The 25959-nt window shown below is 35.3% G+C and overlaps 1 protein-coding gene across 1 annotated transcript; it reads left to right on the top strand.

Annotated features, from left to right (window-relative positions):
• The first annotated feature begins 10049 nt into the window (after nucleotides 1–10049).
• Cisd2 (CDGSH iron sulfur domain 2) lies at nucleotides 10050–21815 on the top strand. The gene is made up of 4 exons (XM_089088785.1): nucleotides 10050–10161; nucleotides 16688–16779; nucleotides 19119–19232; nucleotides 21594–21815. Exons 1-4 carry the CDS (start codon nucleotides 10065–10067, stop codon nucleotides 21687–21689), a joined length of 399 nt encoding a protein of 132 aa, XP_088944911.1. The 5' UTR covers nucleotides 10050–10064; the 3' UTR covers nucleotides 21690–21815.
• The last annotated feature ends 4144 nt before the right edge of the window (nucleotides 21816–25959 follow it).

Genomic DNA, 25959 nt, shown 5'->3' with positions numbered 1-25959 from the left:
CAATTATAGCAAATACCAACTGGATGTATGGTGATAGAAAAATACACAAGCTTCTTTTTAGTGCTTAAAGTACTAAGGGTTAAGGGTTTTATACCTGCATTTTTATAACCAATTCACGCATCAGATAAATATTTCTTATTAGGATAGTCTCTTAATCTGCACTTTTCGGACTAATTTAAAAATTGGAGAATTATTTTGAGGGGAGTTCAAACCCGGTATCCCCCTCCTCTTGGATGCGCCCCTGTATTGAACAAGATCTTATAGAGAGAAAGAAAAACACATACCAATGCAACAATCTAAATAATATAAGTTTTCCATAATTTGGAAAATTTATCATTGGACTTTCTAAAATAATTATAAATAGACATACCACAGGTACCATTTTCTTTTTACCATTCAATAAAACAACACGCGAATCTGAAGTTCTTCAGCTAACCTAATGTAATTAGTTAATATCCCACCTTGTCTCTCACTTGTCATCTGCGGAAGGTAAACAGGAAGGGTGTGCGAAAGCACAGGATGGCTGGCCCCTGACCCTCCATTGCACTTCCTGGCTGAAGGGCCAAGAAATAGAGATCAGCACCGCTGGTAGGGACTGTAAAATCCAATGCCGTATTCTTTACCTTTTTTGTCTCTCACCAGACTGCATAGAAACTTTAATCATTTTGATATAAAGCTGAAAGAACTTGTATATGGTAAACAGAGTAAAACTCTGGCATATAAACCACGCTTAGATAGCCTCCTTACTTTAGTCTTTTATAATTGACCGAATTTCTAATAAAAAAAATGTTATGCTTGACAATTATTACTCGTAAAATATACACACTTTTTTTTAGTTATATCTTTTATTGTTATTGTTTTCATAGCGGAAACATACATAAATCGGTGATGTGTTGTTTCGTAAGCACTCCGCATGATTCACGATAGATCTTCGTTATTTTCATATAATTCTTGGTTTAACCTTCATTTTTTGTGCATTGTAGTATTTTATTTTTTGACAAATACCCCTCCTAGCTCTCTTCCGCAGTCTTTCAATACACCATTTTGTTTTACTCTGATCGTGTACTTATAGTCAACCTTTATACATATATCATTTTGGCGCAGACGAGGACCAACCACCTTTCACCGAAATCTTTTCTATGTCATAGCTTATCGCCATAGATGAACTCTCTTTTTGAAAGTGTCAATTTATCAGAACTGTTGTTAACTTGAATGTACAATAGAGTCATTCTGCATTATAAACGCTTTTGTGTTTTGCTTTTATCTAGGATTTTTCTTATGACTTGTCAACATGTTTTAAAATTATGTGTTTAGTAACACAGGTTATGAAATCCTCCCTTAAATTGATCGTCCACTAATCGGGGTGTCTACTTTGAATCCATGGTTTGGAAGTAGTTCTATGTAGTGCCAAAAACTTTGAGTCATGCGGCAAAAAACCGTACAGCTCAAAATGTCTAGTTTGTAGAAGATCGATGTTCGTCGATCCAATCTTTCGTCCCTTAATTCTATGACTATCTACCTTAGTTCTGCCCTAGGAATGACCTATGGATGGATGATAGATAGACTTATCTATCATTAAGTGAAATGACATCATTTTTGTACAATCCTACAAAGGGCTTATCCCAGATTTGCCTCTCAATTACTCGGACTATCTGCCTTGTCCCTTTTGTACAATTAGCCATGTCTTGATACCTACTGCAAAATACTTGATTTTAATTCAAAATTATAATCATTTTAGGAGTTGAAATTGTCAGTACAGGCACAGCACAAAGGCAGTTACGAAAGAATCAAAGTACATTCTTTAATGAATTCGGTGATAATTGGGCTGTGATAATTAAAAGTGCGACATACGCCATTTTGGTCGAAAATGGGTTATATTTGTGTCATGGGTAAACAAAGCACGGGGAATTGAATGGTGTAGTCAGAATTTTTCTATCTTGTACCGTTACGAAGATAAAAAGAGATATAAGCCTCTAAGTGGTGGATATCTCTTTTTGATCAGGTCTTGTTTCAATTCAGAATGACAGAAGAGGCTTATCTTATGGAGCCATAACACGGGGACCTGGCATTTGTCTCCTTTTTTGCCAAGGAAAAAGGAGACGTATGCCATAAAATGGAATAATTTTGTATTCGCTCGGAATTCTTGAATTTGATTTCTACCACTGAAAAGAGGATACAAAAAAATTGATTTAGAACATGTTCCATTTATACCCATTAGCCTCATCCTTCAGAGCGAAAACAGCCGACAAGCTTTTCCGTTTTTTCGCTCTCCTAAAAAGTTACAAATATGGCATATGTGGCACTTTAAATTATCACAGCCAAATTAATGCATTTGATAATGCTGAATCAGAGTACATTAAATTTAATTTTGAAATAAATTTAATATGCTTTGAAATAAATAGCTTTGAAAATAATTTGGATTCTTTCATTACTATGTGCCTTTTTTGCAGAAGTTTAAGACTGATGCAGCTTATAAGGTCAATTAAAAAAGGAAGGTCAAGTAATTCTTTTGAAATAACTTGATTCACTTCAAAAATGTATGTCTTTTCAGTAAAAGAGGCTAACTACAAATGAATAAGCAAGAAAATTGATTTGTTTGATCACAATCAAAGTACATTAAATGAAATGTGTTCTATGGATACTTGAATTTTCTTGCCGCCACCAATCAAATCCTTTACTGTTGTAAACGGATAAGTCTACTGTTAGCGAAATTGAGTTTTTCATATTTTTTTTTAAACAACACTTAGTTTTGAAAGACTTAGGCCTGGGTAAGTATGTAGTCATTGTTGTACGTGATCCAACTATTTTACTCAATTCTCCTACGACACGCTGTGCCTGCTATATTAATTTAATTTGGCCTTTTGATCAATCCTGGCTAATCTAATTTAGAACTTGTGTTGTTGTTGGTGACTTATTGCAAAGCTACATAAAGATTCAATAAGAAAACCTAGACACTGTATCGAAAATATGCCTTTAGACTTAAAAAAGGAAGAAAGAAAAAAAGAGAATAAACAATAAACATTTTTTTTTCATTTTTTGGAAAAAAAGGGAAATTTAAAATTTCCTTACGGAGCTACTTACTTCTAGAAAAAAAATCATTGTAAGCTTCATACCAAACCAATTCTGGTAATTTGAAACCCTTTTGGTTTGAATTCTGGACAAACCCCAACATAACCGAACACTACTACTACAACTAGCAACTCACTGCTGCATCAAGCCGCTTGAGGGCAACAGCTACGCACGCTCCTCCTCCATACCAATCTATTCAGTCTCCCTCTTTACACCCTCAAAGGAAGTTCCCATTTCCCTTAAATCTTTCCTCCCTCCCCACCAGGGGACGACTTGCTTTTCGTTTGGCCCTAGAGGGTTGGCTGATAAGGACAGTCTATGGCAATCTGTCATCCGCTGAACGTGCCCTAGCCGTCTCAACCTTTCTCTAATTCTAGCCGAAGAAAGTGGTATCCAACCGCACTTTTTGTACAACCTACTGTTTGGGCGATTGATTTAATCAACTAAGTTTTTAACATCACCGAGTGATTGATTTAAACTGATAAGATCAGGTTTAAAATTTCCAACTACATCCCCAACATAATATTGCATATTGGATGCTAACCCCTTACGCAATACAGCTTATTGTAATCCATTTTTGGCAATTGATTTTCGTCATTGACAGCCTATGAAACCCATTTTCTTTCACAGAGAATGATTTTCATTGGCTGTCAGTGGTGAAATCAATTGCAATAAGCTATATTGAACGCAGGGTAATTCACGTATGGAAATCAAAATGTTTGAAAGTTAACAAAAAGCTTTATTTTCCTTTAAGTTTGAAATACCACTAACTTTTTACTGGAATATTCGCCAAAGAAAAGATGAAAATTCATTTTTCATTCTTCCCGTAGAATGGAAATCCTTAAAAGTTTATAGTGGTTGCTATTTTGAGTATTAAAACTACATCCTTTGCCTCAAAAAAGTGGCTGATGGGGTCTTCAAGGGAATATGCATGTAACTTTTCCATAAAACCGTCGCAAAAGTTGTGAAATTCTTTTATCTGCAGCCTATTTTTGAGTACATCAATTTATAGGTTTAATTTTTTTATTGCCAAAAATTACTTAATCGAATATTGGTCAATTTTGTTGAATGTTCAAGCAGTAAGTGAAGGCCCGTTCAACAGAGTGATCCGTCTCAACAGTAACAGAGACTCTAAAAAGGAGATTATGTAATAATATATACATTGAAAGAAGCCGCATTTTATTGTGATTCCACATGTTAAAACTCATTAAGTTCAACGTTACTGTTCAAAATTTATCAATATGCGAAGATTTGCACAATTTTTGAAGAAAGGGAAAAATACACTTTAAAATGGACGTGATCTTGATGGAAAATAGACCGTCAAAACTATCCCTTCCAAGAACCCTATTCCCAGAGGTTTAGAAAAAACAAATTTTTACTGAGAATTTTAAGAGTGGATGCTTGTTCATTTGTTTGTTTGTTTGGATTTTTCCCGAGAGGACTTGTATTGAATTAGTGGCTGCGAAATATTGGGAGAGGGCACATTCCACGAAAACTTTACGTTATTTTGCCCTTTTTAAGTAATAAAAAAGACCATATTGCAATGAAGTTCTGATTTCAGTCATGTTTTGCCGTATAGCAGAAATTTTGGCCCTACTAAGGCCAAAATGCTTGAGAGCAAAAACTGTCAGGTAGCCAATTGGATTAGAACTATTTAAAAGTTGCATACATGGCTTCGCAGTTTTAGAGTTCATCCTGCCACATGGTAGTGCTTTCGTCCCTAAACATTTATACAGTCAATACAAAATGGAGGGCCGTATAACAAGTATTATTAACGTTTTTAATGTAAAGTTGAGCACCAAGTATTACGGAAGAGCAAGGGTGGTCTCCGGATTTTTTTTTGTGGGGAGATGGGCTGCACGGAGTCTCAAGTAATACATTTTTGCAACGAAGTTTTTCCTCTTTTTGTGAACGTCTTTCCAATCAATATTGAGATGAAATTTCTCCATTGGTTCTTCATTTAAAAGAATATATTTGAAATAAGCTTGCATGATAATAACTCCACTGTGATTGCAGATATATATTTGGTGGGAAGTAGAATATTACATTTACTGATACAATTATATTAGGGAATTGGAGAGATTCCTCCGGGTAAGCACGAAGCACATTGAACATTTTAGGACATCGCCGTCTAGTCTATGCTGATCTACTTCTCTTGAAATGTTCATTTACTATCATTAATAAAAAAAAAATCTGGAATATAAATTTTTCGAAGAAAAGTAAAGAGCTAGATTACGCCAAAGACGATCAAAAATAATGTAAAATAATAACTCAAGCTTAAAACGAACACAAATCACTCAATAAATAAACGAAACCCAAATGAACAAAAATTGCAGTAAATGACCAAGTACAACTGAAAACGAATAGAAACTACCACAAACAGAAGTAGCGTTAACAGCCCCCATGCCTTCTAAAGACCAAGACGTCATTTGTACTTTACTGAAAACAATTTGTATTTCGAGCTGTATGGTTTTGTTTTTTATAACATGAAATTACCGTATTAACCAAGATTACTGAAATAAACTAATGAAATGTAGATTGAAAGTTTATACATTAACATTCATTTCTGGAAGTCTGAGCAATTTCGGATTTATTGACGTCATAAAAGAGGAAATATTTAAAGCGTCTTTGTTTTCATTATAGTGGAAATGACGTTCTTGTCTCGACAAGGTATTGGGGGTATTAGCGCTACTCCTCTTTACGCTAGTTTCTGCTCGTTTTAAGTTTGAATTGATTATTTATTGTAATTTTGGTTCGTTTTACACTTTAATAACTACTTGACTGTATTTCTACTTGTCTTATGCTTAATGTAGCTCTACTTTTTTGAAAAATTTCTTTTGTGGAATTTTTCTCGAATTGATTTCTGTTCGTTTTGATTGACACAGTTTATTGATAAATAAAAGGAATTTTTGTAAAGTTTTTTTTTTCAATTTTCTTCATGGAAATCAAAATTTTAGTTAGTAATTTTTATTTCAGACAAGATTTCGTAAAAAAGAATTGAAAAATAGTTACGCTTTAGAAGTTTGGGTGGATGGGTACGTGGAATATTATTCAAATAAACGGATTGAGAATCTCTATAATCTTTGGGCTTCTACAGGCCTTGAGTCATTCTGATCACCGTCGTTTTACAACTTTGAATAGAAAGAATATTGGTCGACTATTTCTCTCACAATGGCCCGAAAGTCTCAGTTTACTCCCCTTAGCGGTTCCTGGGATATCGTAGATACACTTATTTGACAACCTTGGATACACATAGTTCCTTTTATTTAGTTCAGCAGGTCTGGAACGTTTTTGCTAATTATCCTTAGTAATTCCTAAGATATTGTAGATACTTCATACTGTAATGAGTTGTGAGTAGAAGTCATAGTAGCCCTTAGTTTCCATCTGCTGTGATTTGAAGAAAATTAAATTTTAAGAACTCATTTAATTTGTGAAAAAAAACAAAATTACTTTGGAAATCACAAGCATGATGTGAAAAATTGTAACCTTATTTTATGCAAGATGAATTTCAACCCGTTTGCTGAAGTTAAACTTTTATTATTGCTACAATATAATAACAAAAATTCATTAAATTCATATGAAATATCACACCCATGATAAGTTCTGAATGCAGTCAATTTCAAATAATTATGCTGGTTTCAAGTTGCCCTTTATCGCTTAGAAGATTCCGAACCGCAAACTTTTAGCTATCAAAAAGAAGCTGAAGAAATATTTTCCATAGTATATTTTTATCTAATAAAAGGAAGAATCTGGAGAAAAAAATGGATTTTTTTTTTTATTCTAACTACAACAGTGAAGAAGATTGCTCTGTTGGCTGTTTTCCTGGATGAAGAAGAGCAGAAATTAAAACATTAGAATAGAATACTTGTATTAGCCAAGGAAAGCAAAGCTACATGAGTCTTGCCTTAACAAATTGTATTATTAAGTAACATTCATAACTTATGGTTTGTTTACACATTGCGGAAATTCATGCGGATTTAGCAATCCGTGCAGAAATTCCGTCCGTTTTTGTGCTAGAAAAAATCTCTAGCTTTCCGCAACGTTGTGGTCAAATCAGGACGGAATCTTGGCAAGATTTTTAAATGAATAAAATCATGAGTATGGATTATCAAAAACTACACGATCTTATAACTTTGGTTCAAGGCTACACCCAGATTCTATGATCCTACACACCCAGGCTATAAGAAAACTAAACAAAACGATGTCATTTGGGTCTCTACTGTTCAACAGCTTTCAGAAGAGGGTAAGAACATAGGTCAAGCTGTTGCAATAATTTGAAATCTTTGCCTTAAAACGCAGCGTTATTTTAGCCATAGTTCGAACAGAAACGGACGGATTTCCGCAATGTGTAAACGAACCATTATGCTTGATTCCAATAATTCAAATGACTTTCGAGTTTCTATGCTTCTCATGTTATGGGTATTAAGTTGAAATTTCCAACTTTGCAATCAGCTTAGGTTGCAATCCACTTAGGGGATTACCTTATGGAGATTGCGGACCTTAACAGAACCAGGGTGAATGACCTTCTTATCCTATGCAAAAAACGGCATAAGCTATCAACTTTATCTCAGAGTAGATTATATTCCATGCGCTGGAAAACTACAACGCAAGCAGATTTAGTGCTTTCCCGCGTGAACTGCTAGCAAAAATCTGCTCACAATCTACAAAGTCGCTGCAGCTTTCTGCAAAAGAAAGTATGTGGGAACTAAGGATAATCGTAGCTCTATTAAGATATTAAGCATAAAATGTTTTAGTTATAATATTTTCATAAACTCTTCGGGTAGGTCTCTTCTCATAAGTATTGATCAGTTTATGCCGTTTTTGGCCATTTATTCACCATGTTGCTGCGCGGAACATTTAAATAAACATATGCCACATAATCAGGGCTTCTACTATTCCCGAATTTTCGGGAATTTCCCCGAAAATCTATGTGTCTCCCCGAAAAAAAATTGGTTCTCTGAATCCCCAAAATTTCCCCGAGAATCATTCAATCACGGTGTCACCCCTAGTGACTATCCCTAGCAAACATTACATACCATGATTTTTCACTGCCCTTTTGTTCGTTAATTTTAGTGTCCTATGGTACTTTGCAAAGAAACCAGGCCGATATAATTGAAGTATAGACGGTTCTTCATATTTTCACAAAAGTGTCATTTTCTTGGATTTAAATTAAACCATTTCGAATGCAGTGTTCCAAATGCTATAAGATTCTTATATTTATGTCATTCGTGGTCAAGACACTCTTGACAAAATTAGCGAAGAATTATACTTGAAGTTGTTTAACGGAACACTCAGCTGGATTTTGGGCTTTGAAATTGTTGGGATTTTGTGTTTGAAATTTTGGGATTTTGGGCTTTGAAACTTCTAAAGAGGGAGAAATGCTTTGAAAGCCGAATCATAAGTTTAAATTTTGTTTTCTTTTGCTATTTTTGGTTTTGGACTTACTGCATGAAGGCTAATTCTGAGATAAAAACAAATTAATTTGAAGAAATTGGGGTATAATTATTTCTTCTTGAGAACTATCCCTAAATACCATACTCTTACCATAAAAATGCACCACTTCCCCCCTCCTAATGAGGTAAATCTTAACTATAGACTATGTAAAAGGTCGGGAAATAGGAGATTTAAGTGGAAGTGACCCCAAAATATTATTCATAAGAAAATTTCCATTGCAGCTTAAAGTACAAATTTGGTTATTAGACTCATATTGTTTTCTTGTCTAGTTTTATATTATTGTTGAACTTATTTATCACGAACTACTGGTTAATAATGCCAAATAATGTTAGTGTGAAGAAAAATAATAAGTAACTTTTATATGATTTGTAATCTATAGCTATCATGTCCAGGCATTAGATGGGCTGATAAAAAATTGAGACTGCAATAAGTACTATATTTGGAACATGGATAGCCGCAGGGTTGGTGGGAGGGGTGGAAGTTAATCGGTGACTACATAGTAATTATGAGGTTACAAATGGAAAGGAAAGCATAGCAGAAACAAACAATAAAACAAATGTATTTTCCGCAGAGGGGGGGGGGGAGGTATTTTCCGATTGTATTTTCCATGGGGGTACTTTCTGCGGGGGATATTTTCAGCGGGAGACTATTTTCTGCGGGGGGTATTTTTTTGCGGGGTTAGGGTTATTTTTCGGTTTCGGTACTTGTTAAGAATCCAGTAAACATGCTATAAGTGAAGATTCGTTAATGCTAATGAAATAAAACAAAGTATGATAAAAAATATATTAGTTTAGAAACAAATTTGGGCTATATATTTTCACATTGTGGGGGTGGGGGGGGGGGGGGTGGAGGGGATAAAGCATAGCATATATTAAATACGTAACTTTTTTATTAGGATTTCATTTGATTCTAGATGTGGTTTTTCGCGTGTTTACTGGATTCTTAACAAGTACCCCTATTTTTTTTTCCGCGGGGGGATTTTCCAGGGGGGGGGGGTTAAACATCTAAAACATTAGAATAAGTATGAAAAACCAATTCCATTTAGTTCTTGTTTGTTTTAAGGTTTAATGTTGCCCCCTACTTATAAGTTGAATTTTGTATGTTTAATTTACCTATATAGAAACCGCAAACAATATTTGTTTTTAATTATTATTAACGAATTACTGAGATCGATGACTTAATGAAAAACTGCTACTGGTGTTTACAGTTCACATGTATTCACTATTTTTTCTTAGACAAAATTTTGAAGTTTTCACCGTAATATCAGCAATAAGTGTTTTCAGCTATGGTTTCCAATCCCGTGCTCTGGCTTTAAAACCTACTTTGTAAAAGGTTTGATTTACTACGCGGATACAAGTCCTACTTGAGCCTGAAAACGGACCTAAAACCAATTTTGGCTTCAAATTTTTGCAACGAAATTCCAGTTGGTTTTTTCCCCGAATTTTAAAGACCTGTCCTCGAAAACCCCGAATTTTTAAGATTCCCCGAATTTTAAGATTCGAGAGTGAAAGCCCTGCACATAACTGTCAAACAGCAACAAAATGGAAAGTTTTTCGAATTTAGTTAGAATTCATGTGCCAAACTACCTTGCTGGCTTACCCCTGCCGAAATCCATTGGAGGATGGTTTAAATTAAATTGTAAGCCAACTTGAATGTTCAATTTAAATAAGCTAGGGCAATTTCTGACTTATAGGCTACTTCCTCATAATAGGGTAGCCTAGTTAAAAAAGGTTATGTGATTTGATAGAGATTCTAACCACTTACTCGTAAATTTCCGGCAGTTCATATTATTGACTTACAAATAAAGTAAATATACCACTCAATGTTTTTTTTATGCTCATTAAAAATAGGTATATAGGCTATAGGGTGTTTGGTATAATTTTAAGCCTAATCTGCTCCAAGCTGAGAAGCTACATATAGGCCTACACTTCAAGTTCATTTGTGAAGGCACCTCAAATACTGCCAAATCCAAATCAACCTGTCAAAAAGGCTATGAACAATAAGAAAGTTTTCTCAATGTATAAAAAGTGTAAATGTACATACCACTAGAAGTGATTTACAACAACAAGAAATAAGCTGAGGCAGCTGCTGACTAGACACCTCATGGCAGATTATGAAAAAAACTTTGCACCTAACATAAAAGATAGCCCAAAGATGTTATGAAGATAAACAAAAAATCGCAAAGAAAGGAAGAAAGCGAGGACAATTAACAGCCAGTGAAAAAATTGAAAAATTATGCAAATATTTTGGTCAAGACCTCTGCTTGACCGTCCTCAGTGCAGAATAAAACTGATAAAAATTTAAAAACCAAACCTTAAAATAAAAACACCAAACTAAAATTGGATGACCCTTTCCTAGTAGGCTAATGGTGAAAGGGTAACTGAATAAAAAAACAAGTCTAAATGGCATTTCAGAATTTCATTTTGCGTAAAGCACTTTTAAAGGCTGATCGCTTTCCAGTTTGATTGTTATCGGAGACTCTATTTGATTGCACAATATAACTTTGTTGATGTATGTAAAAACGATCAGAATTAATAATTTTGTCATAAATGGGACTTAGAAAAATTTCTCCAGTGTCTCTATTGAGAGCTACCTTTTGGTGAATGTACTTTTTTATTTCAACTGCATCCCTGAAAACTTGCGTGAGACCTTTAACGGGGGCAACGATAGAGGCCTCGTCAAACAAAATGAAATGGTGTGGATTCTTGTACACATGTTGCGCCAAGGCGGAATCAAAAACCTCAGGCCTTTGGCGTAACGTCATTGCCTTGTCGATTGAGGACCTATGCTCAGATAACCTCTCCCCCAATTGCTGTTGGGTTCTACCAACATAAAAACAGCCACAAGAACAAGGAATTCTATGAACACCACTACCCAGAATAGGGCTGGTTTTATCTTTGCCGCTGTTGAAGAAGCTCTGTATAATATTTGAATTTTTAAAGGCAACGCTAAGTTTATGTTTTTTAAGGATTCTTTTCAATTTATCACTCAATTTTGGAATGTAGGGTAGAACAGTGAAAAGTTTCTAATCATCCACCAATGGGACGGTATCTGTTGGGGCTTGTGGACCTGATGCACTCCCCTTTGCCTTTTTTGGCCTACTGTCTATAATAGTCTCAAGTAATTTTATAGGGTAGCCATTAAAAAATAAAATATCCTTAATATAGTTCAATTCTGAGACTATGTGAGGCTCTGAGCATATTCTTATTACTCGGTCAACCAAAAAAATAACAGCTCCTCTTTTTATGCAGGGAGAGTGGTTGGAGGAAAAATGCAAATACCTATCATTATGCATAGGCTTTCTATAAATAGAAAATTCAAGGCCAGGAGACTTATTAAAAATTAAGACATCTAGAAAAGGGAGTTTGTGATTATGTTCTAGTTTTAAAGTGAACTGAAGGTTAGAGTCCAAAGTGTTTAGATGAGTTAAGAAGGAGTTAAGTGACTCTCCTCCATGCTCCCACAGAGAAATAACATCATCCACAAACCTACCCCACAAACGGTGTTTCATCGGAAAATTTTCCAGAGCAGAGATTTCTATGAATTCCATATAAAAAGTTGCCAAAAATGGTGAAAGACTTGTACCCATGGGTAAACCCCTAATTTGGGTGAAAAATTGATTATTATATCGGAAATATGAGGAGGAACTATTGCAAAGACGGATGAGACGCATAATAGTTTCTATATCCAGTGTTTTGTAGTCTATTTGATCAATATTATCTTCTAATTTCCTTTGAAGAGCTAGTTCACATTTTTTAATGTCGCAAGACGTATACATAGAAATGGCATCAAAACTGGCCAAAATTGTATCCTTTTTTTATTTCAATGTCTTTTAATTTTTCAACAAGGTGAACTGAGTTTCTTATGTATGAAGTTTGTGTTTGCATAAGGGGGCGAAAAAGTGTTGACAACCATTTATGAACCACTTTTTAGTTTGGTGTTTTTATTTTAAGGTTTGGTTTTTAAATTTTTATCAGTTTTATTCTGCACTGAGGACGGTCAAGCAGAGGTCTTGACCAAAATATTTGCATAATTTTTTAATTTTTTCACTGGCTGTTAAATGTCCTCGCTTTCTTCCTTTCTTTGCGATTTTTTGTTTATCATGATTAGCCAGTGTGGTCTCAGAAATTAGTTATGAAGATGTGTCTTCCAAGGGTAAAATACCAGTATCCAATTGCACAAAATTATGTAAAACTTGAAACCTCATATCTTGTTATCAAATTAGAGTTGAAAAGGTCTGTATAGGCCAATGAATAGCTAAAATTCAAACTATGCAAGAACATGGTTATTATTAAAATTATTTAAGATCATTCACTGAAAATGATTAGTTTATTGACTTATCTAGAAAGAACTCTTTTTGGAAATATCAATTATCCTGTTTTAATGTAAATATCTTTTTAGTGTTTCAGTATTATTCACATAGGCTATTTATAGAAAGCTGATTTTCATCTGATTCTGAAAATCTAACTTTTATTCCTTGATTTTCATTCTATAAATCACAAATATTAAATATATTTTTTTTTCATTTCACTTGCTTGTCAAAACAGAGACCACACATTGGATTTATGATGACAAATTACTCCCACTGGGCTGGCTCTAGTGAGAGATGATTGGGTCTACACTTGCACTGTATCATACTGCAGTAAAAAAGAGGCAGTCCAAAAACCCATTGCTATTTTTCCAAAATGCCAAAGAAAAGTGGTCTTTCCCAAAAAGAGGTCTTTTACCCTATGCCATTCCTGCTCAACCCTATGGAAAAAAGCTGGAAGATCCAGAGGAAATTGCAAATTCGTTGAATGGCACATTTGCATTCAATTTCTCAGTAGACTCCCTCACCAAGCCACCATGCTCTACCTTTAAGCTGGTCAAACACCCAATACAAAACATTTACATTACCAGAATAGATAAGAAAAGGTTGAGTAAACTAGACCTCAACAAAGCTAGGGGTCCAGATAGCATACATCCCTGGCTCCTTAAAGAACTTACAGAAGCTGAGCCATTCTGTCCCTTGAAACTAAGAGCATACCTGCAGACTGGCAGACAGCCATAATTACCCCAATATTCAAGAAAGAATCTGGAACCCAGCCAGAAAACTACCAACCAATTAGCCTTACCTCAGTTATGGCCAAGCTTATTGAAGAGACAAGTCAATGGTGGCATCATTGAACACATGCCATCAAATAGCCTCCTTTTTAGTGGTTAGAATGGCTTCAGGGAAGGCATTTCCATAAGAACTAATACAATCTTTTGACAAATAAGAGAGCTGCTGGAGCAGGGTTTTCCTGTTGATGTATTCCTCCTGGACTGGGCCAAGGCCTTCAATAGAATGTTTGATTATTAGCTGATGATAAAAGTGTCTGTATATCTGATAGGCAATGATGTTGACCAGTGGATCCATAGCTTTCTATCTGACAGGATGCAGATTGTTGCTGTATATGATGAAAGAGGTCACCTCATGTGCTCTGCACCAGTTCCTGTTAAGAGTAGTATCCCCCAAGGAACCAAGCTAGGCCCAACACTATTTAACTTCTAGATAAACAATGCCTCTGAAGTGGTTAAGAATGGCTTGGAACTGTGTACAGGCAGTCCAAAACTATTTGGTTCAGCTGCTTCCACCAAAAATTGCTCTTCTTTACAAGAAGATCTTACAAACCTGTCACAACCAGCATGATCTCACAAAGATTGCACAACCACCATGCACATGGTGTGTTTTGATTATGTTCTGAATCCCTCTCAATATTTCCTTAAACTTTCACCTTAATACTCTAAGCTTTTTTGGAGACTCATGATCAAACATGCCCCCTTTTGCCAATGTTGAACCTTATACATTAACAATGGACAATTTGCATAACTTAAAACCCCCTGTCCCAGGGCTGTGGGGGACATGAAAATCCCTGGAGGCATAGCTATTAGACCTTTTCACTAGTTTGAACAAAATGGTCATTTCAAAGTTTTGATCAGTGTTGGGGAGAGGAGGCACCAAAAAAGGGGAAGGAGCAGGAGGGGTGGTTGCCCTCTAATCATTCTTAAATAATCCATCAACATAACCTGAAAGTTTCAATTTAATACCCTCGCCTGTCCCTTAGATACTGCTGCTATGCCTTTTTGACAACCAGCATGCACATGGTGTATTTTGATTATCTTCTGAATCCCTCTCAAAATTTCCTTAAATTTTCACCTTAATACTCTAAGCCTTTTTGGAGACCCAGGATCAAATATGCCCCATTTTCACAATAATAAACTTATATGTTAACCCATTAATGCCCAAGCCTAGATCCAGTTAGAAATCCATGCTGAACTTTTTCAAGGGAAGTCATTGGGGTTCAATTTAGAAGTTTTTAGTGCCAACAAAATCAGCACCTTCACCATTGGTGCTATGGTGTGTTCCCATTTGGGAACAATGGGTAAGATCTGGGTCTAATTTTTATTTATCAACTTTGACTATAATGTAAGAAAAAGTAGCAAAAAGTATAAGAAAACAAGAAGAATTCAAGTTCTGTGCATGAAATGATTCAAAACAGGTTTGAAGGTGGAGTTTCACCCTGCAGTTTCAACACTCTAGATGTGTGTTCTTCCAGCAAACTGTGCCTTGGCCTTTGCTTTGGAGCAGGCTCAATGATGTGGACAGTAGCCTACTTTAGAAAAATACAAATCAGTCCAGGACTCCCTCCCCCCTTTGTTGACTGGACCAAAAGCCCTGTTGCTAAAAAGACCCTCTACAACTTTTCTCAGATATGTTAGCTGTGACAATTTTCCTCCATCATCATTTTTGTGGAGGTGGCAGTAGAATCTCCAAGTTGCTATGCCAAGCATGTACAGAAGAATCTGACCAATCTTGATAATGGCTGGCTTTGGGATAAATATGTCTTTATGAGCACTGCCTTGAGTACCACTTGGCTTGCTTAGTAAAACTGTTTTCACTCATGGATTCAGCTACAATGGGTACACCCAAGTCATCTGACGACCATATGTGTTCACTTGGAAGCTTAAGATACCCAGATAGCAGTATAATTGACAAGAAAGTATTCAGGTTTTCAAAGCTGAAAGTGAAGCCTAAGTCACCTTTCTGTGATGCATATCTGGTAGTTTCTTTGATAGTCAAATCACAAATATTGTCATAAAAGAAACGGCAGGAGATCTCATACTCAGATATATTTATCAAGTGAGCAAATTTATTTGGGACACTCATGGTGCAAACAAGGGATTGCCAATGTACAAGTTTTTTCCACTGTGAGGCTTGATTGGCTTGACTTTTAGGAGTAGTCTGAGGTTTTCTCTTGGGAGTTGCACTAATGATGGATGGATCATCACTATTGGGGTCAGGAACAACAAGCGCCATATGAATCTCTGTTGTGCCAGCAACATCACGCGGAAAACTATACATCAGCCTCATTGTTTCACTCCTCTTCGTCACTCACTTCAGCCATGCCAGGAGGGATTATAATCATGTCAGCAGGGTCTTTGTTGTCGCCAGACAACAAAGCTTCCTCAATGGCAACAGCTTCCTCAATGTTTCAAAATGGTGTGGATCTCATCTGTGAAGAAAAATGTTTTTTAGCTCATATCAACCAATACTCGTTTCTGCCCACTGTTTCCAATTGGGAACACTTTCATAAAAACCCTGAGATATAGATTTTTCATAGCAGACTGACAAGTAGCATTCCATAACCCGTTTGGGAACAATGGGTGCTAATGGTTAACAATGGTTAATTTGCATAACTTACAGCCCCTATCCCAGGGGCTGGGGGGGGGGGGTGATGTCAATCCCAGAGGCATAGTTATTTGTTCTCTAGCCCACCATTTCTTAAAATGATGTACATTTTTGGTTGTATTTCCTTTTGGTTTTATTTCAAAGGGAGCACAATTTGAATAGTCTGACCTTCTTGTGATAGATTTGTACAAGTGTCTTAATATCAGCAGTGGAAAAAACAGCTTCCTGGCTTATTACTTGTGGGTGTGCTCCAGGCGTGTTACTTTCTCTCTCTTCCTTTTTTTTTCTTGTTGTTTTTCTCCTCTTGCCCTTTCTCTTTTTTCTCTCCTCGCTCTCTCCCTTGAACAATGTGATTCTTAATTTTGTTTTTACTTTTTGTCATAGCTTTTTATAATCTTTTTGTCTATTTTTCTATCAGTATTTCTTTGTCTAATATAATCTCTTTGTCTTTAGTTCGAGAGTGTCTACAGTTGGTGCCTTTTCTCACTATTGTTGGTGGGAGTGTCTATTTAACCCACAAAAGCTACAAGAATTATTTGAACAGAGTAAGTGTCGACCTTTCTTTCTAAAGTACTATATCAATTATTTACTAATCAGAAGTAGCCCTGGAAAATAAGCAAGATAAATCTCGTGAGGATTAGGCTAACTTTCTCACCGTGCTAAAAAGAGGGGAGACAAAAGACAACTTTGGAAGGCTAACATCTTTTCTAACCATTGGCTACTGCTACATCTTTTGGATCTTAAGAAATTTATCTGCCAATTGGAGTTAGATAAAAAAAACATTAGCCAACTTATTTGGAATTTTATTTCAAGATAATTTCATGGTATAATATGTTACTCACAACCACTAGTCACTGTTCCTAAGATGTTTCTGAGTCTTATTCTTTCAGTAGCCACTTTAATTTTTAGCATGAGCTTATTCTTCAGAAAACCTCCATCAGTTTACCATTTATTGGGTCCAAATCCTTCTAATTTCTTTAAAACTGTATTATGTTCCCATTAACAACAACAACAATGGGTTTATTAAAAAAAAAAATATATAAATCATCGATTCCCTGAAGCAATGCTTGTGGGGGAGAAAACCCTCATAAAAAAATAAAAAAAAAAAAAAAAAAAAAACAAGAAAAAAAAAAAGAAAAAAAAAAAGAGAAAAAAAAAAAAACAACAAAAAAAACATAATTAGAGCTCAACTTACCGGACCCGAAAACCAACGAATCTCCAAACAACACCCAACAAAAATATAATAATTATAATCATAATCAGCTGCAACGAAACCCTCCTCAAAAACAAAACTTAAGTGGCGTGGACTAATCCATTCAAAATATACACATCAAAACAATGGTTCTTTAGCGACTTAAGAAAATCCTGCAAACCCCCAACATTCCTCAAATCCTCTGGCAAACTCTCCCAAACTAACGGAACAACATGGCGAATTGAAAACCTAGACCTAGACGTGACCATAGCTGGTCTTCGCATCAACTGAGAAGATCGTGAACAGTAGACGCAAGACTAAACATTCCTGAAAAACATGATGGTAACTCCGAAGCTAAATATTTAAACATAAACAGAGCATTATAGAATACACATATTCCTGCTAACGGTAGAATTTTATTCTCGCGGTAAAGATGCCTCACCGATGTAAATAGGTCAATTTGATTACCATAAAGAACTCTAATTGCCATATTCTGTGTTACGCAGAGCGGATGGAGGTGAGTTACGAAGTACATATCCATGTAAATTGCCACTGCCACAGTTACTCATAATTTCTAATTATGTAGATCCCTAAGAACCAAACCAAAACCTCTCAAGTACATACCATAAAAATTCAAATTGAGAAACAGTTTACTTTTGCCCTTTTCTTGTTGTGTATTAATAAGTAATATATTTAATGTATTAAAAAAACAAGCTTACTGTTGCTTTAATAAATAATTGAGTAGTCTATCTAATTTGCTTTCAACTTAAACTGACTGAACCTGATTTTCCTGTCAAAAAGCAGCCAACTCGTTTTAGATTTGAACTAGCCTGAGGCAGGAAAATTAATTTTCACAGTAAGTTAATTGCTGTGAAATTTTATGGTATAAATATGTTTATCCCCTTACCTGCAAAATTTGAAGTCCCATCACCTCACCATATAAAAAAGCAAGGCTTCCCGAAACTCTTTTCAAACTACCTTCAAATGGGAGCACTTTGGTTTCAGCTTGATCCATGAGACAAAACAGGGTGTACTTACCAAACTATATATAAAAATCTGTTGACATTGAAAGAATGCAATCTATATAATTAGATCATGTATATACACAGTATTTTTTTGGCAGGGGCCAATGATAAAATAATGATATTTTTTAACAGTCTGATCAAGAAATGCCCAGAAATTCAGAAAAATTTTGGACCATTGTCTCACCTACACTGTTAATTGTATATAGCAGGGGGGGGGGGAGGTACAGTTAGATCATGCACTCTAACATGACCCGAGTTGTCTGACAAAGACGTTTGGTATGAGTACTTTACAGGTACCATTTGTCCATATCTATTATTTTTTAGAACCATTATGTTGAATATATAGTATATTTATGTTTGCTAGGAATGAGGTGGATTGGGTTTATTAATAGGGACAAAATTTTTGGTATCATCCCACCACTAGCATATGTAGATATGGCCCATTCTTATGGTCTAGAAAGGTTTTTTCATGGATTAAATTGTTAAAGGCATTATATCCTTTATTTTGCTTAGAAAGCTCTAAAAATGTTCTTTTTCTACATGCTTTCTGATAGTTAAAGAACTAATAGTCTTTATTTAGCTTATTATTTGTAATTAAAGTACTATATTTCATTCTTCTTAATTACTGTAGAAGAGATTTGTCTTTATAAACATTGTTCTTCCTTAGAAGCCACCTGTCAACCCTGAAATTAAGAAAGATGCACAGAAAGTTGTAGACTCGTTCACTGCTGAAGAATTCAAAACCAAGACTGCCTTCTGTAGATGCTGGAGAAGCGCTAACGTAAGTTTATGTTGTTTTATTCTCTACCTGTGTTACAGCTAATTTGGCAGTCAGTCAGACATGTATGCAGACCTTTTTCAGGATGGGGGCTAAACAACTCAAAAATAGATGATGGTGAAGTACATGGACATCTGGAAAACGTTGCGATTTTTTTTATGGGAAAATGGGGGACAACTCTAGAGTATTTTCGGCATAACACCTTTAAATTAGGTTTTGTTTTCTTAGACCACACTGCCGTTCTAAGACAAAAGAATAAACTTTCAAATGGGGATAAATCCATTTATTTAGACAGTGAAAAAACAGGTACAAAAGTCCAGATATTTCGGTCACATATACAGCGACCATCTTCAGTAGAAATACTAAAAGACTAAAGTAGAAATACTAAACTCTCCAGAGCCCAGTGGGAATGTGTGTGGTTCAAGTGCTGTTCTTTCGCCCGGTTTTGTCACATTTTTTTGCATGCAAAACTTCATTTCCCCTAAGGGCTTTTTCATTCATCTTAATGGTTTTACAAAATGAGTTTTGGCTGAACATTTTTTTTTCTTTTTATGATAAACATATTACAACAAATTTCATAGGCAAGCATAAGCAAACAAATTTCATATTTCACTCTACTAAACAAAAGGTGGAACATTTGTTCCAAAGACTGATCTCTAGTACATAGAGACACTTCTTTTTTTTTTTTTTTTATTACTGTTTTCATGTTCACAATAAATTTTTAAATGTTTATTAATTTTACTTTACTACAAAGATGAAAAATTTAAAAAGAGCCATGTACACAAGACTTCATTTCAGAGAAGGTCTAAGTTATCACAACAGCAACAACTGATGATTTGTATGAACAATATTAAAGTGAAACTGCTGAGACTTGAAACTAAAAGAAGCTTGGAAGTAACAAAATTCACACCCCTGACTCAATCTATTATCTAGAAATCTTATATGGATCTGAGTACTTCCATGGAGAGGTCCAAGAAGGTGCGTAGGCCTCTGAAAATCATCATTCATGTCCCATCATTTTAATGTACTTGCTTCAGAAATTTCGAGCAGACTGGTGGAAAAAAGACCTCTTACCTGTCTGCTAAAAATTTGCATTGGGGAGGATAAAGTACAACTGACTTAACTTGTTGTTATACCAAGTTTGGGATTAGCTCGTTTGTGCACGGAATCGGGATTCGGTTCGCATTGTCTCATTATCCAATCCTTTCATGCACATCAACGATCAAGGTTTGAACTACTTAAAATTTTTTAAGCAGCATATCTCATGAACGAATATTTGTGCAAAAATATCATGTCATTTTCGGTCAGCTCATCAATTGTGGTAAAAAAAATTACCTGTCTTTCTTTTTATAAGTCGATTTTCTTGCCTTTTCGGCAAAACCTCAAAAAACGCGTAAAAAATTTGTTTAAATCCTTTTTTGTTAGGTTTTTACAAGTCAGACAAACATCTCGGGGGTTCAAACCCCCTCATATCATATCGCTACTGAGAAAGGAGCAAAGGTAGATAAGTGTTTTTCTTTTACCAGTTTTCTAGAGAAACGGTATACAATCCCTCTGCATCAGGCCCAAGCTGAAAATGAGACAACAAACTTGAGAAAAATGACCAGTAACAGTTGATAATAGCGTTTTCGGACTTCTCGGTAAATTTTCCTTTTACGACCTTTAAATTCCCCTATTTATCATTTTAAGAAGACATCTTGACCACAGGGCTAGGAAACCGTTTTAATCTTAAAGGCTTTTAGATTTTATTCTAGCTTCAGCTTTATTCTAGCTTTTAGATTTTTTCGAAACTGGTGCCTAACTACTAAATTGGAGGTTTCCACTCCAAAGCAGAAATGTGGCTTTTCAGGATATAACTTCAGATATGCCCTTCAGCATTGACTGTAAAACTTCTTTTAGGCCCATACATTATAGGTTTGGCACAAGGAAAACCATCCTTTTGGCTCGAATTAAAAAGAATGTGCGCTTTTCTCCAAAATGTAATGTTTTATTCATCACTCCAGTCTTCAGAAAAATTGCTGAGATCAGACACTTCTGACTTTCTTCCAGTAAACTGAGTGACAGCATAAAAGACAATAAAAACAGGCCACACCAAAGATTGCTCACGTAATATGACTTGAATTTCGTTTTCGAATAGGGACTTCAATTTTGAGAATTCTTCGGTAAAAATGAAGAAAAAATGGAAGCATAGTGCAAATGTGTAAAAGCAGATTGCCGACTTTTTTCTATCAGATTATATTTTTTTATACAAGAAATAGTTCAGCTAGTAAATACTAAAATAAATTTTTGAATAAGTAGCATTTACAATCATCACAAAAATTGCTGTTCCAAAGCCTACTTTAATATTTAATCTTTTTTTTTCAGTTTCCCTATTGTGATGGCAGTCACAATGCCTACAACAAGGAATGTTGTGACAATGTTGGTCCTCTAGTAATAAGCGCTAAAGCTGAAGAAAATTAGCTGATGTTTTACGAAGTTCAGTGGTAATCTCTGGAATCTGTCAAACTAAAGGATATAGCTACTAACTATTTTATAGGTTTAAAATTGTTATTTGAGTTTTTACACATTACAATTGTTTCAACAGGATGTTAAATTTTGTTGTTTTGTTTATTGATAGCAGCCTTCTTTATTTTGTCACACCACTGGCGATTTTGCCGTATGTGCTTTCATTTTGTCAATCCTTTTTAAAATTGGGACTGCGCTTGAAAATCAAATTTGAGGATGAACTTGGAATTTCCCACAAAATCTCATCTTCTTAGCTTTTCTTGGGCAAGGCACAAAAATTTTTTCCCCTTCTTGGTATTTTCAGATCCGTCCATGTTCAAAAATTTGTTGCATAATTGAAGTATTTTGGAGGTTCTTAGATTTTACCCAGAACTGGAACTAGTTTTTTTCTCGGGGAGGGGGGGGGGGTACTGTAGGTTTTTTCGCCCCCTGCCGCACCATCAATACTATAAATATTACGATTTCTCCCAGAGTCAAGACTAGGAAAACTAGTTTTACCCTTTCAGGTATTTTTTAATATTTTGTGAAGCTACAGACTAGCCTAAAGAGGGGGTGCTTATCATCCAAAACCCTCATCCGAAATGGGGTCCCTCGTGCAAGGAAAACTTGCAAAAAAAATAAAAATAACTTAACATGTAAAACTGCTCTAAGACTTCAAAAACTTGGGACCCACAAGAATGTATCTCATGCTCAGTTATAGATGAGATGAGCAGTGGCGTCGTTGAGTAATTTGAAAAAAAAAATATTAAGTAACTTTAAAACTGTTGCTCGTTTTAATTTCAACTTCGTTCTTCACTGTGAGCATATAATTTTCTTAATTAATCCAACCTTATTTTTAACATTAAAAACGCGAAAAACAGGGGTCCATTACACCCAACGTGTTCCACATTGGTATTTATACAAATATACCGCCTTCAAAACCTTATCATCAAGTAAAAAGGTGAGCCTAGTTAATGGCAAAATTGCGAAAATGTACTTATACTTCCTGTTTCACCACGTTTGCTCAGGTCAAATTGTTTCTCCTGATACTTCCTAAAATCTATCAGTTCAATACAAGATTTTCTTGTTTTAAACCGTTCAAAAATAAATACGAACACACCCTCTACATCTACCAATAGGACTGAAATGGAATCGCTGGAAAACAAGAATTTTTTTTTTCATTAAAAAACGAAAAGAAATCATCGAAAAAGAAAAAAAGAGTACTTTTATAATGATATTCGTACTGTAGCTAGACAGGCCAAATCGGTTGTAGCTTAGCCATAGAAGCTAGTAGGGGGGAGGGATCAGCTCCAAGAATAATTTAATTGTTTAATTTTTTTACTTCCAGCATTTAAATCAGAGCTTCAATAGAGCCCAAATTCTTTTTGTTACTGAAACGACCAGAGAGCGCTGATAACGTCGTATTCCTTGCGTTTTGGATTCACATGCTAACTCATAAATGTAAAACTGCCTCTATATGCAATACCATGCTGACTTCTTGCTATTTTTTGCTTTTCTAAATATTTCTTTTAACCAGCTCCAAAAAAAGAATTGTCATAAATGTACGGAGGATTATTACTGTTATTAGTCGCATTTCACGTAACGGGAGTGCTACTTGTGTGACATTTATCTCTGCATCAGCATACTGTACGAAATGTCTGCTGCAAGTAGGATAAAGTGAATCCAAACGATCTCACAAATAAGCGATACCAGCCCATACTCTTTATCTATTGTTATCAGTTTTAATATGCAACACTAGGAGACCGAGCTTCATTTGGTGAAAGGAATTGTGGGCGGACCTAGAGCAAAATCTTGGGGGGGGGGGGAGTGACAAGGGCGCCAATGAGGACAAACTTGGGGGGCCAATGTGACAATAATTGACCAAATTGACAAATTTATTAAAAAAAAGAGAGGAAAAAAAGAAAACAAGGAAAGACGGCGCCATAAAAAATCTTCGGGGCCCAGCCCCCCCCCCCCCTGGACCGCTAGTGAAAGGAATTTTTGAAGAAAAATATTCAGGCCCCCCCCCCTTCCGGGAATGTGTACCTCCCATACCCTGATTTATACAAAAAAAAACTTACTGTGTAATTTTTCTAGATTTCGTTTTCTTTTAACAAAGATACAAAAGGGAAGGTAATTTTCAACCTCTAGGCGTGAATTTTGTCCATCTGACTGACATCCCTGGTAAGTTTTAATTGATGTAAGGTTCCTACCACAATGCTGCCAAGAATCGTTCAGATTTTCTGGATATTCTTAATTAAACAATGCTCAACGAATAAGTTAATAATTCACTTTTTTTCGATACTTTAAATTAAAAATACTGTCGCTTTTTCAAATGTAAGGAAAATTTCCAGGGAGATTTTTCACAGAGGGGAATTTCCGTAGGGGTTGGGTCGGAAATTTATCCGCCAAGTTTTTTCATTGGACAACACCCTTTTTTGTTATTTTTTATTTAAAAAAGGAAAAACAACCCAAACTGCACTCTTTGGGTGCCATGTGTGACTTTATGATTGCCTTATAAAGTCAAATTTATAGAGTAATTAAATATGAAAATTAGTTTATAAATGAGCCCATAATTAGCTCTCTATTATGTCCAAGTTTCCGGCCCATCCTTTCCATTCCAAAAACATTACCCAAATTGCACTTTTAGTGCACCATGTGGCACTTTATGACGGCCTTATCGAGCCTAGGCATATAAAAAACGATAAGATATAATATTTCTCTTTTATGAGTCCTTGAACAGCTCTCTATGATGCCCCAATGTTTCAATAACAACGGAAAAAAATAAGAGGACACATCATTACTGCCCATGCAAAAAAAGCTTTATTTTCTTGTTGTTCAATGAGTATCGCGTATCGTGCAATTTTCCTGTAAAAGGTTTTGACAATGGTAATTTAAAGGGTGTGCTTTTTGATTTGCTAAGACGTCATTTTCAAATCACATGCAACTGATTGACGCGATGCACGGGGCTTCTGGACAGGGTTGCCACCCTGACCTGGAAGAATTTACTAAATCGGAGAGGAAAAATTTACTAGATCGCATCTGTTTTTACTAAATGCTAAAAAAAAATTTTTGCGCGTGCGGCTACGCCGCACGCGCACCATCAAGCATCGATTTTTACTATAGGAGGATAATCAATACGATTTTCACAATCTTTTTTTTCTCGTTTCCTCCTTTCCTTCGTTTTCATAGTATGATTGAAAATTCCTGAAACCTATAAGTTCAAAAATCCTTTTTTTGGTATATATATATATATATATATATATATATATATATATATATATATATATATATATATATATATATATATATATATGTATATATATATATATATTATGTTACATTTCTACTTACTTTCAATTTCTCTCAGCAGGCTCCTTTCTCCTCAATAAAAATTTTCAAACTGAGGAGATTCACTTAATCACCTTGGGTGGTTGGGTTTTGTTTTGATTCCAATAGATTCCCAATCATCACAAATCCAAGTGTCATTATAGCTTCATTTTTAGTTGGCGAGATTCGATATACAGAAAGCTGATTATGTTGACCTTTATACGCCGGTACCAAAGCGACTATTTATGAAAATAGGTTACAGCTTGACTAGGTCTAAGACAGCCAGACGAAATTGCAAAATAAACAGGCAAAAATTGTAAATTGTTATATATTTACAATAATTTTTTTCCCATGAATTCATGGAAAATAAAAAAAAGTTTTGTTTACTATAAATCATGACTTTTTACTAGTTTTTACTAGATTTCGAGAAATTTACCAGATCCTCTAAATTTACTAGATTTGTTTTTACTAGATCTAGTAAAATCCGACTAACGGTGGCAACCCTGCTTCTGGAATAGTTCAACTGCGAGATTTTGTCTCCTATGATGGACACGGGAGTTGAAGGAAGTGGACAGGGGGATAAGCACTTTAATATTAATGGTAAAGCTGTGATTGAATCCGAGTTTATTAAACACACCATCACCCACCCGAAGTGTTTACAGTACACTACTGTCGTCTCCGCCCACTCATTGCTGACAGCCTTAGTAAAAGCTGAATCCATTACTTTAATTTATGTTTGTTTGATGCGTGTACACCGAGCATCGTCTTTGCTAAATACCAACTTTTCTTAATTATTGCTTGAAGAAAAATGTCCTATTGAAGACTTAGGAAAGGAACAGGCTATGTTTACTTTTTAACCGGTTGGTTAACCCCCCCCCCCATTAGGTGGAAAAGTTCTCATGTGGTTCCAGGATAG

The sequence above is a fragment of the Artemia sp. Qi Xiang Cuo genome, chromosome 5 (genome assembly GCF_049724085.1).
Source record: "Artemia sp. Qi Xiang Cuo chromosome 5, ASM4972408v1, whole genome shotgun sequence".
Taxonomy (NCBI): domain Eukaryota; kingdom Metazoa; phylum Arthropoda; class Branchiopoda; order Anostraca; family Artemiidae; genus Artemia; species Artemia sp. Qi Xiang Cuo.
This window is presented reverse-complemented; position numbering and strand designations above follow the sequence as displayed.